This window comes from Mytilus californianus, unplaced genomic scaffold (genome assembly GCF_021869535.1).
Source record: "Mytilus californianus isolate M0D057914Y unplaced genomic scaffold, xbMytCali1.0.p SCAF_103, whole genome shotgun sequence".
In the NCBI taxonomy this organism is placed as follows: Eukaryota; Metazoa; Mollusca; class Bivalvia; order Mytilida; family Mytilidae; genus Mytilus; species Mytilus californianus.
The window spans coordinates 75,462-91,898 of record NW_026262586.1 but is presented as its reverse complement, the minus strand read 5'-3'; the positions used below and the strand labels follow the sequence as shown (position 1 = coordinate 91,898).

At 34.1% G+C, this 16,437-nt stretch overlaps 1 protein-coding gene across 2 annotated transcripts; it reads right to left on the bottom strand.

Moving 5' to 3' along the window:
• Positions 1–2,041: 2,041 nt before the first annotated feature.
• On the bottom strand, positions 2,042–9,278 carry LOC127719210 (uncharacterized). 2 transcript variants are annotated; one of them, XM_052225229.1, is made up of 2 exons: positions 9,237–9,278; positions 2,042–4,630 (listed from the first exon to the last, which is right to left on the bottom strand). In XM_052225229.1, the coding sequence occupies exon 2, from the start codon at positions 4,580–4,582 to the stop codon at positions 2,873–2,875; it is 1,710 nt and encodes a 569-aa protein (XP_052081189.1). In that variant the 5' UTR covers positions 4,583–4,630; positions 9,237–9,278; the 3' UTR covers positions 2,042–2,872. The 2 variants fall into 2 exon arrangements, with proteins under 2 accessions (XP_052081189.1, XP_052081188.1); XM_052225228.1 differs by lacking the exon at positions 9,237–9,278 and adding an exon at positions 6,198–7,247.
• Between the last annotated feature and the right edge of the window lie 7,159 nt (positions 9,279–16,437).

Genomic DNA, 16,437 nt, shown 5'->3' with positions numbered 1-16,437 from the left:
CAGGTGACATGATACAATAAATCTGAGCACAAAAAGACTCTTGAATTCAACTTTTTTTGCAGACAGTATGGTCTGATACAAAGATTTTTCACTTTTTAGTGAAAAACATGCATGCAATTTTAGTCCCAACAGGCTTATATTTGAACCACTTGCTATCCTACAGAAGAAAAGAAAGATATTATGTGACATGAAACAGGTACAAAAGACATTGTTAAGTGCTTTTTATACAAATTTAGTGAGGTCTTTATTATGGACTTCAACTTTTATGTTCCAAGCTCCTTACATTTAACTTGATCCAAACAGGGCGTTAGACGAGGGTCATATATACAACACATTTTGCACATATTGTCTGAGATAATCTTCTTTTCTGTAGATTCAGAGTTCACAAATGAGTAAAACAACTGGATTAAAGCATAGAAACACAAATATTGACACATAAAATCCTGTCAGATAGAAAGTCAGAATGCCACTTATGCATCAAAATTGAAAAAGCTATGAAATGCTTATTTTGACCATAAAATGCCCAAATTGGTAATTTTTGCAGAAATTCTATCAAATAAAAGTTTAAATTCTTTAGTTTTATGCTATTTGACAAATTGACACCATCAAATCATTCAGGGAAGTTGCCAAAGTACAGATTCTATATTTCCTGATTTCACCTCTTAGGTCCGAGTACACAGTTATTTCGTAGTGCATTTCTTTTAGACAATAAATGAAAATTAAAAAAATCCCACCTGCGCTTTCTCAATAATATTTTTACAGTGTGTTGTACTACTTTTGGGACAAATTATATCAAAATTATAGAAAACTTCATCGGCTCTAACTCAAAATATGGACAATTTCATGTTAAGGGGGTCTTCAAATCTTTTGACAGCTTCCGAAGTGCTAATTTTTAACATTTTTCAGCTGGACCAAATCACTACTTTACTTTGAAATTTATGACCCAAATTTTTTTACAGTGTCATTTCATCCCCCTACTTGCTAATTGAGTCATAAAACATGGAGAAATAAATTTGGAAGGGGTATAAAAAAAATTGGCAAGTAACACACTGTCCACACTAGGGACTATATTCGTGGACAACGAAAATCAAAGGACGATAACTGTGTACTCGGACCAAGACCATGCAGTTTTTCTCTCTGAAGATTTGTGATCCAAAATACTACAGTGCTCTCAAAGCATTCTTTACAATCAAGCCACCAAACTTAACCGAGTTTGCTACCCGGACGCCAAACTCAACTACCGTTTGGAACAAATCAGAAAAAAAAACCTAAGTCATTAAGAGGATATAGAAACGGAAAAATCACAGAAGCCTCCGGAAAACCCCAAACTGCTCAAGAAAAAGACAGATCTGACATCAGTTGTCCACATGCATTTGTCATTTTGAACAATGAAATATGTTTAAAATAAATTGGCGTGTTATTGAAATTGCCCTTCCTTAAAAGAGATTTTCCAATCCCATACCGTTAAGGTTTTCAAAAGACCAAACCATCTCAAAGATATTCTAGTCAAATCTTAAGTGAGAAACAAGAAACTTCGTAAATCGAGGTTTCGTGTAAATCGTGCGAAAGAACCGTTTGTATCTAACATCGATAATGCTTTCGTCAGCACAGTAGCAAAGAAGCGATAATATATATATATATATATATATATATATATGCTATACATGTACTTGTAAAATAGAGTATAGTATCTAAGTTCTTACTTTTAGAACTTGCAAGCTGCAATATGTTGGTGAAACAGAAACACATTTTAACATAATAATTAAGGCGTAATACAAACTCAGTACCACTGTAATTTCTAGAGGAGGCAAACATAATTAAAGGAGTACATTAGTTTGCTTCTGCAGACAATCCAAATCGATGTTTACATTCCAGACAAAATGAACTAGTACGCGTCTTAATATATACTTTGATGCTCTATTATTTACTCAGATACCGTACAATTGTTGTGAAATTTCCAAAGATTAGAATTTCCTTTGTGATATTAAGGTACGTAAATGTTCTAAAGTACGAAAAGTTCAATGAGAGGTGAAACTAGAAATGGAAATAGTTAGTTTATTCAAACATCTAAAACACAAAAATAAGTAAAACATTGTATTGTTTTGAATTAGGAAGTAAATTTTCTCGTTTGAATTGTTTCACATTTTTCATGTCGGGGCGTTTTATAGATGACTATATACGGTATGGGGTTTTCTCGTTGTTAATATAAAGGCTGTAAGGTGTCACTGCTTATATTTTCATCATATGAACAATGAAAATCATATATCACATCTCCTGATTTTCATATTGATACTCTTAAAAGAAAAAAATGTTGCAGTCATATTTAGTTCATTTTATCACATATTTTTTCAAAAGCCCTTGAATTCCTATCACTCTACATTGTTCTGTGACATAGTTCAATCTGATAAATCTAGTCTGCAGTACAATGGACATATACATCGCGTGTCCTTATCACTTTATTCTCAGTAATTGAGAATACCACTAGCTTCGATTCATTTTTAAAGTGATGTAATCTGCAAATTAGTATACTAGATGGCAGCCGCAGCGTCACGTTAATGTGTCTCAGGGTAACGACATATCAATAAATAAACCATACATTATGCATCACAAAAATGGCACGCAAACAGAAAGATATGTAAAAATTTAAAAGAATCCGTGTTTTCTACAACACTTGTTGATTTTGTTTGCATACCATATACAATGTCAACATTACTATTGATTTAACTTCTTTCTGTGTTTCTTTTTGCTTTCCATTTTTTCATTTTTTTTTTATTTCCCATCATTTTCAGTTTTGCTCGACTTTAAAATGCACATTTCTAGGTATCCGTAAAAAAAAGAACTCAAGTTAACGTTAAAAAACATACTGATTTCTTTAGTCATACGCAAATGGCTGTTCTAGTATAAAATTGCCTATATCAGCAAACATTCCGTTACCATGCCTTAATGCAGTCTCATTGGCATATTCCGGAGGATCGGGGTATGTAAAATGTATTGAATATGCATCTTTTGTCCAGTTAAATGGTTGTTCAACATTGAAATTTCTAAACTGAGGGTGAAAAGTTGGATGACATTTTAGATAGTAACACATAACCTGTAAATGAGGTTCGATGAAAACAGTTTCAGGGTATTTTTCAAATGTTTTGTAAGGGAGTTCAATAGCGTTGAAGAAAAAGTCACGTGATCTATAGTTTACGAGCGAGTCTTGCCAATGTTTGATATAATGTGAACCAGGTTTCGACATTAAAACTCCTAAATTAATTGAATCTGGAAATCCTGGTCGAGGCATGTGGTCAAGGTTTAAAATTGTGTCATGCTGTTTTGAAATTAAATCATCAACTGGCTTCAACCATAGGACATCCCAATCACTATAAATCCCTCCATATTTTAGCAAAACGTCTGCTCTTATTATATCACTTCTATGCTGCGTGTACAAAATCTGGTGTCCAAAAACATGGGTTGGTGTTTCTCGGTGTATGTAAACCACTCTCGGGTCCTTCTTTATCTTTTGTAAATACTCGCCATACATTAGTCCATCGCCATGAATGTATACCTTGTCAGGTTTAACAATTGTCAAAATACTCCTCAAGCACAAATACATTGTAAAGTCCATTGGTTTATGTCCGAACCATACCATGTGGAAAATCTTTGGTATAACTCCTGGGAGTAACGGTTTCACCTTTATTTGTTCTGAATTACCATATAAAATCCGACGTGCTGATCTTCCAAACTCAGAATCTGCATGCATTATTTGTGCAGGTAACACATTTCGGACGTGGACACAAAGTTTACTCTGCAAAATGGATTTATTAACATTTTCAAGGATGTCACAAAAATGAAGACCAGTGACTAAGGGTTGGCTAATGTTGTTTTTGTACAGTTTGATAAATGATTTGAGTCTGTCATTTCGACGAGAAGAAGAGACGAAACTTAATTGTTTCATGTTTTTCGTCATGGCAACATTAAATTTATTTTTACGAATAAAACGTAAAGATTTTAATGGAAAGAAATCATCTGAGAAGTATATTCCGCCATCATGATCTAATATATCAAACGCAACACTGATTCCACAACCTTCTACGTCATCCTTAGAAGACGGTGGAAGTTTCTGAACCTTGAAACTAGGAATCGATACTAATAGGTCTGTAAGCCAAAAATTATAATGTTCGTTGCTGTCAGTAATGTTATATCTTGTAAAGAGGGTAATAGAGTCGGGTCTCATAGTTTTCCATATTGCAAGTATAGATAGATATTGCCTGAACTCAATTGTACGGTTGTAACACCACATATAATAAATATGATTAGGAATGAAATTATTCTCCAAATCTTTGAATAATAATTTGTCATATCCTAGAAATAGATCCGGCAAGTTTCGCAAGACGTCAGACTTATTATTAATTTCGGAGATTTCATTCGATTTGCCCTCCTGAAATTGTTTTATAATTTTTGCAACATTTCGTTCGTTTTTGGCATCTTCCGTTGTAACACATTTGGTGGCATTTTTCGGGATGATCATGTAAATAAAAAGAATGGAAAGTATGAAAATTAGAGTGGTTTTCCATAGTCCTCTCTTTCTGTTCATCATTCAAGCGACAAGAACTGTGTTACCCTAGTACAGTGTTCTTGTTTTATCCTGAAAGAAAATGAAAACATGGCCATACATATATTAAAACTGTATATGATAATTGTATAAGAAGTTCTGTCATACTGAAAAAGTAAATCATTCTTTTTATGTTGAAACTTAAAAATGTCTATGGTGAGAAAATCGTATGATTTGATTGCCCTGCATACACCACTTTTATATGATGGAAACCAATAGTTTGGAAGTAAGCAAGTTATTATTAGACTTCAGCTGTATTATACATTATAGACAACCGAATTACACAACTGAACCCTTATATAGTTGTAGCAAGTCTAATACCTGCGTCACTGTGTATAATATGATTGAAATTTCAAACTATTGGCAAACAGGAAGTAGCTGCAAATATCAAATCATTCTCTTTCGTAGAAGCCATGAACACTTGGACGAAAGTTTTCTATCCATGATCTTTCGGGCGAACGGACTGATCGACGGATTTGTATGGTAACTAGACCTGCTTTTGACGTTGGCGATGCAGGTAAAATGAAAGCGGAAGATATCAAGAATACAATAAAATTTCACAAGCCGAGAGAGAAACTTTGACTATTAACTGATTTATGAGAACGTTCCATTTGAAAACCCTTTCATAAGACTGTTGAATGGGCATCCGACGCTAAGGCTCCATGTTCGTAAATATGATCAAATTCTATTAATCCATCTCATAACATTTTTCATTCCTAAAGAAATATAGCAAACTAAGTTCACTCCCGGGTCTTGATGTATTTAGTGACGTTCAAATAAAAGTTTCCTGTGTAATGATTTGTGGATTGTGATGCTCTTTCGCCTATTTTTTCCGATCCTCAGTGGCCGATTTGTCTATGTAGTCGAACTACTATATCACTAGCCTGTCAACACTGAGGTTGTGAGTTTGAATCCCGCACATGACTGGTGCGCTAGATTCCAATCTTAATTGACTAGGAATGTCATTTTTCTTACCGAAGAGTGGTGGTTCTCTCCGGGCACTCCGGCTTCCTCCACTAATAAAAACTGACAGCCACGAAATAGCGCTGAAAGTGGCGTTAATAACCAACCAATCAATAATCAATCGTCTTTTTTTCTATTGTTTATGGTGTCTTTCTTCAATTTATGATTTTTGGTTACCCTTTGGTATTGTCTGGCTTTTAACGTATACAAGTTTTTATTTGAAAGAATAAAAAGTACACATAGATTAAAAACAAAGATGGTATACTATTTAAACTTATTAATGTGAATTGCTGACTACGTTTGGTTGTACCATTGTCAACTAATAGAATTCAATAAAATACAATTCAATATTTTATTTATGGTTCACCTTATGTTGTGGCGGATCCAAAGGGGGGGGGGGGGGGGGGGTTCCGGGGGTTGGAACCCCCTTTTTTTGACGATCAATGTATTTGAATGGGGACATATAGTTGGAACCCCCCCCTTTATCCTAGGTTGGGGAACCCCACTTTTCTAAATGTCTGGATCCGCCCCTGTTATGCATACAGACATAAAATACAATAATAAAAGATACATTTGTATACATAAGCCAATCTATTTGAGCTACAGAATTATTATTGATATTTTAACTATGTCTTACCCTGTCGTGTAATTGCTCCCTGTTTGAAAAGACCAGAAAACCTTTAAGTGGCTTATATATTGGTAATGAAAAACAATACATACGTATGTAAGTGTACAGGTAGTTTAAAAATATTTAAAATACGCTATACTGTAGACATATGCAAACTTATTACAAGTTTTATGTACATAAGCAGTTTAAATTTTTCGGTATGTAAACATCACATATATTTTTGTTACAGTTATTAGCAAATATAATAGTTAGTATACTGAATCAATACGCGTGAAAAATACAATACCGTGTCCGAATTTTATTTTAAATAATTTAGGCCCATGGTGTACTGCAACTTGGTTAATATTACACAAGTTTCTGTTACTGTAATTAGCAATCAGTCATGAATCAATATGTGTAAAAACAATGTATTCTCACTGTTCACCAGCCCATTAGCCAGTACTTCGGTACTGACATGAAAGGATTTTGTGTTATCAAAATTTGCTGTTACAAAATTTAGGAAACTATTTTAGATTAAGGAATATATCTCCCTCATGCAAAGGTCTGATTCCTTGGCTGTACATGTTTGTCCTTTTTTGGTTTATAAGCTTTTCCTTTTTTTTTTTAAATCTTTGGATTTTCAAATATTTTGGCCTCGAGCATCACAGAAGAGACATTTATTAATTGTCGAAATGCACATCTGGTGCAGAAAAATTGATTAATGTTATTAGTTCAAGTACCTTGTCCATGTATTTTCTTAATAATTTAGGACCAAGATGTTTAGCAAATTGGTAAATTGTTCTTTTATAATATCAACTTAAGTGTACGGATTTCGGTACTATTAAATAGACTGCCTGTAGTTCAGTGGTTGTCGTTGGTTCATGTCTGTCATATTTTTTTTTACGTAAATTGTTTTGTTATAAATTAGGCCGTTATTTTTCTCAATTGAATTGTTTCATATTTTTTTATGTCGAGGCGTTTTCTAGCCGACTATACGGTATGGGTTTTTATTGGGTCATTGTTGAAGGCCGTACGGTTGCCTATAATTGCGTACATCCACTTCATTTGAATTTGTACAGAATTTTATCGTTAAAGGGAAAATTCGCGATTTTTTACTTTTCATCTTATTATGTTCATAATACCATAAAAAACATATTTACCAAGTTTTATCTGGATATGAACACTAATAAAGAAGAAAATTGGGAATTAATAATTAAATTTATTCCAACTTCCTGACTTATGTGACGTATATTTAATGTTATGTTGTACATTTTTAAATAAACTCGTTACTTATAGGAAAAGGTAGTAAACTATTTTATCTAAATACACAAAATTAAATAGTTAAAATTTGAATTTGACCCTATCGTTTACAATACCATTATTCTAAAACTGTTTACAGCAGATTCCATTGAGTGTGTAGCCAAAGGTAATATCTTTGGTTAGCTTGCTTGTTAGCTGAACCGTGAAGTCATTGTTAGGTTAGGTAAACTACCCTACTTTAAGAATAGACTAGTCCGACAGAAAACCAATCGATCGGTCTGTTGGACTACGCTACTTCGAAAGGAGGGTAGTATACTTGACCTAATAATGACTTCACGGTTCAGCTAACAAGCAAGCTAACCAAAGATATTACCTTTGGCTACACACTCAATGGAATCTGCTGTAAAGAGACCAACAAAGTATAAAACATATATAGCTTATCTGTAATTTAAATTATATAACGGAAGGAAGAAAGCTTTTGTTTGAATAAAATATTGAAATATACCATTAGTTTAATGTGATCCTTCATAGCTGAGTGTCATGATAATGTGTCAAAAGTATGATCTGATTTCTAATTTTAACCATTGCTAAGGTGAATACAGATACTTGTCATGGGTTTCTAATCTAATTCCGTCCATTCAGTACGACACTTAAACGGGAGCTCGTTTTGCTGTGCTGGATGTAAAAATTTAAAATCCTGTTACGTCCGACATATGTGAACTTTTAATTATGTACCGTTGTACCAAACTTTTTGCATATCAAAGAACTGTTATCACAAAATTTCTTTCAAAATGCGAATGAGTTATCTGTTACAATACAAAATGTTCTCAACATTCCCTCTTTATTTTGACAATCACATCCACACGGGATCTTATTTTTCTTGTTTAGAAAATGTATAAGAAATGTGGCACTAGACTTCAGGAAGATAACAATTAACTCAATTGCATTATAACATATATCTTACAGAGTTCATAATTCTATACAAAAGTACTCAAATGGAGATGTTAGGTCGATTTACATCAATGATAAAGTACGCCAACAACAAAAAAAAAAAGACCAATCTAATTAAAATTCATATCTATATTAACTCGCGTGTTCGTATATATCAGCTCATATGAGGATATATATGAAAGTTTTTAACGACCTTGACTGGCTATACAGCCCTTGCACGGTCGGTCATATGAGGATAACGAAATCCGAGATCTCTATATTAATTAGATTGCATAAAGACTTCTAGAGGTAAACAACGAGTTTAGATAATTAATAAATAACAAAAGTTGCAAGTGCGATCCCCCCCCCCCAAAAAAAAAAACAAAAAAACAAAACAAATCAAACAAAAACAAACAAACAAACAAACAACCAACAATACCAACAACAAACCAGAAAGCGCTATAATTCAACAACGAAAATATAATACATGTAACAACTTTTATTAAAAATAGTGTTAAGCTAAATCAAACGATTTAAAGGACAATGAAACTTTTTTTGCGTTATAAATATCATTACAGTACTGTTATATGCTGGTGTAAAATGCCGCCTAGTAGAACAGGTAGAATTATACTTCTTCAACAAAATGTCTATATTTGTGACAAGAGTTATGTTTAGACAATTAATGATATTCTTATTCAGTTTGAGACTATTTTTGGAAGAGCCGATCGAGTCATTGGTTCTCCTTTCCTTTTGTCAGTTCATGTTTATATGACGGATTACCTGAATATGTAGGACTGTCCATGTTAATAAAAAGAAAGTGTTGTGTTCTTGTCTTTGTAATTGTTCCTGGCTGTTATCATAGTATAATTTGTAACTTACCTTTTGTGGTATGATCTAATCCATGGCGATAGATAACTATTGATCAACTGATACCTAGCAATATAAATCATTATCTTCTTATAACTAATTCATTGGCCATATGTTACATACAAAACAGTTTTTATCTTGTATATTAAATTTGAAAAATAATTAGCGATGTAGGATCAATGATTCTTCACTAAAAATATTTATATAATATATATTCGTGTTGTTATCTTCTACTTCATACTACAGTCTCTTCGGTGATGCCCGAGGCCAAAATATTTGAAAATCCAAAGCTTATTTAAAAGAAAGATAAAGACCTATAAAACAAAAAGGACAAAACAAATAAAGCCAAAGCCAGGCAAGGAATCAGAGCTTTGCATGAGGGAGGTATATTCCATAATTTAAAATAATTTCTAAAAATTTTGTAACAGTATTTGATTAAGTGATAAAGTATATTTGATTAAGCATCGGGAAAACCAAACTAACTGATATACTAACTGAATGACGAATGGGTAACAAACTAACTGATGTACTAACTGAATGACTGACGGGTAACACACTAACTGATGTACTTACTGAATGACGGATGGGTAACAAACTAACTGATGTACTTACTGAATGACTGACGGGTAACAAACTAACTGATGTACTTACTGAATGACTGACGGGTAACAAACTAACTGATGTACTTACTGAATGACTGACGGGTAACAAACTAACTGATGTACTTACTGAATGACTGACGGGTAACAAACTAACTGATGTACTAACTGAATGACTGATGGGTAACAAACTAACTGATGTACTAACTGAATGATTGACGGGTAACAAACTAACTGATGTACTAACTGAATGACTGACGGGTAACAAACTAACTGATGTACTTACTGAATGACGGATGGGTAACAAACTATCTGATGTACTTACTGAATGACGGATGGGTAACAAACTAACTGATGTACTTACTGAAAAACTGACGGGTAACAAACTAACTGATGTACTAACTGAATGACGGATGGGTAACAAACTAACTGATGTACTTACTGAATGACTGACGGGTAACAAACTAACTGATGTACTAACTGAATGACGGATGGGTAACAAACTAACTGATGTACTAACTGAATGACTGACGGGTAACAAACTAACTGATGTACTTACTGAATGACTGACGGGTAACAAACTAACTGATGTACTAACTGAATGACGGATGGGTAACACACTAACTGATGTACTTACTGAATGACTGATGGGTAACAAACTAACTGATGTACTAACTGAATGACGGATGGGTAACAAACTAACTAATGTACTAACTGAATGACTGACGGGTAACAAACTAACTGATGTACTAACTGAATGACTGATGGGTAACAAACTAACTGATGTACTTACTGAATGACTGACGGGTAACAAACTAACTGATGTACTAACTGAATGACTGACAGGTAACAAACTAACTGATGTACTTACTGAATGACTGACGGGTAACAAACTAACTGATGTACTAACTGAATGACTGATGGGTAACAAACTAACTGATGTTCTAACTGAATGACTGACGGGTAACAAACTAACTGATGTACTAACTGAATGACTGACGGGTAACAAACTATACTTCCCATATACTTCCTAGATTTGAGTATAACCATAAACAACCAGGAAAAGTTTAAATTGGCTCAGAATTAGAGACAGCATCAGAAAATTCTTTAACAGTAAATATGTTCATTGTTATGTAAATAAATCAGACAGTTAGTTTTCTAGTTTGAATGTTTTACATATTGTCATTCCTGTGTCTTTTATTGCTGACTATGCAGTATGGGTTTTGCTCATTGTTGTAGGCTGTATGGTGACCTATAGTTGTAAACTTCTATGTCATTTAGTCTATGGTGGAGAGTTGTCTCATTGGCAATCATACCACATCTTCTTACTTTTTTAAGTACATGTATCCACCACTTTTTGACGTCGTAATTGAGTTGAAGACAAGATAGCGCTACCAAATTTTAGAATGAGCCATTTGAATGCTTCTTATTGAACTTGCAAACAAATGAATGAAACAACGAACAAGTCTATATAGATAAATAAGTCTAAAATTACTGACATGAATTATTAGCTTGGCATAAAAAAAGCTTTCTGTAATCTGAATATTTTTATGTTTTGTTAGCTATTGTTAGCTTTAGTTTATGTGCAAAAATGGACAGATACTATGCGGTTATTCAAAACCCTTAGTCTCGGAAAAACAGACAAAACAATGAGAAAAGCCCATATCGTATAGTCATGCAGCTAAAGAAGGCCCGACATGAAAAATGTGAAACAATTCTAACATGAAAACTAACGGCATAATTTATAACAATACAATTTATGAAAAAACAAGTATGACACACATGAACCAACGAAAACCACTGAAATTAAAGTCTCCTGACTTGGGACAGGCACAATTGAGTGTGCTATATGTATCTTTATTTCCGGTCAATTTTTTTGGCGAGTGTTCCCCAATTTATCGCACATTTCTGACAATAATAATATAATTTTGAAGATGTTAGCTTTGAAATATTGGCCGCTGAAAACTAATTTAATCTATTTGGTGTTATAGTTTATTGTATCCTGACAATTATTCAACCTATTAGAATAAATATTCTTATTATCTATATAATAGTATAACGTGTGGCTTGTCATGACTCGATGGTACACCACATTGGAACTGTATTTATACCACCATAAGAGTATCACATTTTTACACTGCAAATCTTCCTTCACATTTATCCAATGAAATAACCCCATACGATGTTTAAATTTGAGACGAGTATGATGTTTTTCCCTCATATCATGTTGATACTGAATACGATGCTTCAAACAAAGATCTATATTTTTCTGAACGTGTTATTGAAAAAATGAATAAAATCGAAAGATGTAAAGACCTTTTCTAAAGATGTGTCAATATAACATTGATGTACAAATATAAATGAACACATACGGTGTTATTTTGAAATTAGTTTTCGTGGGTTATAAACTGTCTTTATATCAATATACTGATTTTATTACCTACTGTCGTCGGGTATTTTATATATTAATTCGTAGGAGCCCTCTAATATTTATTTTGTAAATATATATACAATGGTAATTTCAAATAGTATAAATATACCATTGAACAATAGTATTCAAAGAAATGAAACAGTTAATAACGAAAATATTAGAACCGAACCTTAAAACTAAGAAATAGAAAAAACCAACATGTAAATATATAGCTAATAGCCAACCCAGCGTCTACAAAGATTAGGGAACAAGGCTATTACAGTGTTTCTGGGGGAAGGGTATCTCCGAAGACAGATACATTTTTCATATGACTTTTCACTCGTCAATATTGTTCATAACACATTTAAAGACAAAAAAGCATGAATTCCACTATTCTACTTTTGACCACTAAAGTATGGGCTACGTATATGACCAACTTACCATTTTCATTTTAACGTCCAGAGAGACGTTTTTCTCTACAAGTTATTGTATGGGGAAAATCACTTGTATATGTGTACCTATCATTTTTTTATTCTCAGACGAACGTATTAAGTATTGACCTGTCGCGAAAATGATGATAAAAAAATGCTAAAATGTTGCCTTGAAAGGCTGTAGGATTGTACAGCTGACCTTTTTAAAGACATTTCACAGTTTATATACAGTTTTGTAAACATGGTTTCACCTGACTATACATGCTATTTAGATTTTCTTAAAAAAGCACACAGAAAAAAAAGTTTTCATTATTGTAACCAATATAAAAACATCGCTATTACAATGTTGCAAACCAATTTGGTATAAGACGAGAGGCAATAAAAAGAACGCTTATTTAAAAACATTATTTAAATCCGACAATTTTTTCAGTTCAGATTTTTATTTCGTTATTCTTTTTTTCGTGTGGATTAATCTATTGTGTTTGCCAATTGTGGTTAGCAGTATATTAATCATTAGAGTTATAGGAATATTTAACAAAATGTTTAACGCCGAAAGAATGACTAGTATTGTTGAGGGATAATCAAACTTTTCTATACAGTATATATGCAGAATATATTGCAATAAATTTCACAGCATTGACATATTTTTATGCATCTTTAAACTCAGCATTTATATTACAGTAAAGGATATAAATTGTGCTTGCGTGTGTGTATGTGTAAACACCATTAATGTTAAATAAGTATTTGTGAAGAAATTAAGGCTCAATTGCATCATAGTTAAGCCAATGAAATGTTGGCTTTTTTAGGCTAGACTCAAGCTAGCAGCCACTCGCTAGCAGCCACTTCGCTAGCAGCCAGTTTTCAGATATGTCTATAAACCCAAAAGTTGAATAAGATTCAAACTTACTGAAACGTTTTTATTTTTTTATTACCACTACAATATCTGTTTTAATTTGAATTTAGCAGTTAAAATCACTATTCAACGAATTTTTAAATTTTATTTCGTGTTCAATATTTTAAAAACAATAATATGTGCTTTCAACATCGTGCTGCACGCTTTAAGACTTCGCTTCAACTGTCAACATTGAAAAAATGACATTGTTTGAATGTTGGCATAATTTTCTTGTAAGATGGTATCGACTTGTCCATCAGAAAATTTTTCTGCGATATTGTGTGAAATAGCTTTCCATATTCTCGGCATCCTGTAAAATAGTTCCTAAAAATTAACAATTTGTATACGCTACAAGAATACAAGTAGCGTTCGTACTTTAATACTTTCATGTCAAACAAATCTGTAAAGCGAATCATTATCGTTCTGTAACAGTGGGTTTTGTTTAGTTTTGATAACACGCAGGGGTTTATTTTAAGTAATCAAAGTATGGTGTGCAAGGACATTACTAACAAAGTATGGTGTGCAAGGACATTACTAACTAGCTATATTATCAATTAAAAAAAAAAAATCCGTGCTATACCCCACCTGGATTTTTCAGTCAAGCATGCCTAAGGGTCCCAACTTTCATTTGCACCTAGTGGCGAAAAAAGTATTGCCGTAGGAGATTTTTTATTAACTTTTAAAGTTAGGGTGGGGTAGGGTGTCGGACCCTAACTTTGGACCAATTTAAAAAAAAATCCGTGCTATACCCCACCTGGATTTTTCAGTCAAGCATGCCTAAGGGTCCCAACTTTCATTTGCACCTAGTGGCGAAAAAAGTATTGCCGTAGGAGATTTTTTATTAACTTTTAAAGTTAGGGTGGGGTAGGGTGTCGGACCCTAACTTTGGACCAATTTAAAAAAAAATCCGTGCTATACCCCACCTGGATTTTTCAGTCAAGCATGCCTAAGGGTCCCAACTTTCATTTGCACCTAGTGGCGAAAAAAGTATTGCCGTAGGAGATTTTTTATTAACTTTTAAAGTTAGGGTGGGGTAGGGTGTCGGACCCTAACTTTGGACCAATTTAAAAAAAAATCCGTGCTATACCCCACCTGGATTTTTCAGTCAAGCATGCCTAAGGGTCCCAACTTTCATTTGCACCTAGTGGCGAAAAAAGTATTGCCGTAGGAGATTTTTTATTAACTTTTAAAGTTAGGGTGGGGTAGGGTGTCGGACCCTAACTTTGGACCAATTTAAAAAAAAATCCGTGCTATACCCCACCTGGATTTTTCAGTCAAGCATGCCTAAGGGTCCCAACTTTCATTTGCACCTAGTGGCGAAAAAAGTATTGCCGTAGGAGATTTTTTATTAACTTTTAAAGTTAGGGTGGGGTAGGGTGTCGGACCCTAACTTTGGACCAATTTAAAAAAAAATCCGTGCTATACCCCACCTGGATTTTTCAGTCAAGCATGCCTAAGGGTCCCAACTTTCATTTGCACCTAGTGGCGAAAAAAGTATTGCCGTAGGAGATTTTTTATTAACTTTTAAAGTTAGGGTGGGGTAGGGTGTCGGACCCTAACTTTGGACCAATTTAAAAAAAAATCCGTGCTATACCCCACCTGGATTTTTCAGTCAAGCATGCCTAAGGGTCCCAACTTTCATTTGCACCTAGTGGCGAAAAAAGTATTGCCGTAGGAGATTTTTTATTAACTTTTAAAGTTAGGGTGGGGTAGGGTGTCGGACCCTAACTTTGGACCAATTTAAAAAAAAATCCGTGCTATACCCCACCTGGATTTTTCAGTCAAGCATGCCTAAGGGTCCCAACTTTCATTTGCACCTAGTGGCGAAAAAAGTATTGCCGTAGGAGATTTTTTATTAACTTTTAAAGTTAGGGTGGGGTAGGGTGTCGGACCCTAACTTTGGACCAATTTAAAAAAAAATCCGTGCTATACCCCACCTGGATTTTTCAGTCAAGCATGCCTAAGGGTCCCAACTTTCATTTGCACCTAGTGGCGAAAAAAGTATTGCCGTAGGAGATTTTTTATTAACTTTTAAAGTTAGGGTGGGGTAGGGTGTCGGACCCTAACTTTGGACCAATTTAAAAAAAAATCCGTGCTATACCCCACCTGGATTTTTCAGTCAAGCATGCCTAAGGGTCCCAACTTTCATTTGCACCTAGTGGCGAAAAAAGTATTGCCGTAGGAGATTTTTTATTAACTTTTAAAGTTAGGGTGGGGTAGGGTGTCGGACCCTAACTTTGGACCAATTTAAAAAAAAATCCGTGCTATACCCCACCTGGATTTTTCAGTCAAGCATGCCTAAGGGTCCCAACTTTCATTTGCACCTAGTGGCGAAAAAAGTATTGCCGTAGGAGATTTTTTATTAACTTTTAAAGTTAGGGTGGGGTAGGGTGTCGGACCCTAACTTTGGACCAATTTAAAAAAAAATCCGTGCTATACCCCACCTGGATTTTTCAGTCAAGCATGCCTAAGGGTCCCAACTTTCATTTGCACCTAGTGGCGAAAAAAGTATTGCCGTAGGAGATTTTTTATTAACTTTTAAAGTTAGGGTGGGGTAGGGTGTCGGACCCTAACTTTGGACCAATTTAAAAAAAAATCCGTGCTATACCCCACCTGGATTTTTCAGTCAAGCATGCCTAAGGGTCCCAACTTTCATTTGCACCTAGTGGCGAAAAAAGTATTGCCGTAGGAGATTTTTTATTAACTTTTAAAGTTAGGGTGGGGTAGGGTGTCGGACCCTAACTTTGGACCAATTTAAAAAAAAATCCGTGCTATACCCCACCTGGATTTTTCAGTCAAGCATGCCTAAGGGTCCCAACTTTCATTTGCACCTAGTGGCGAAAAAAGTATTGCCGTAGGAGATTTTTTATTAACTTTTAAA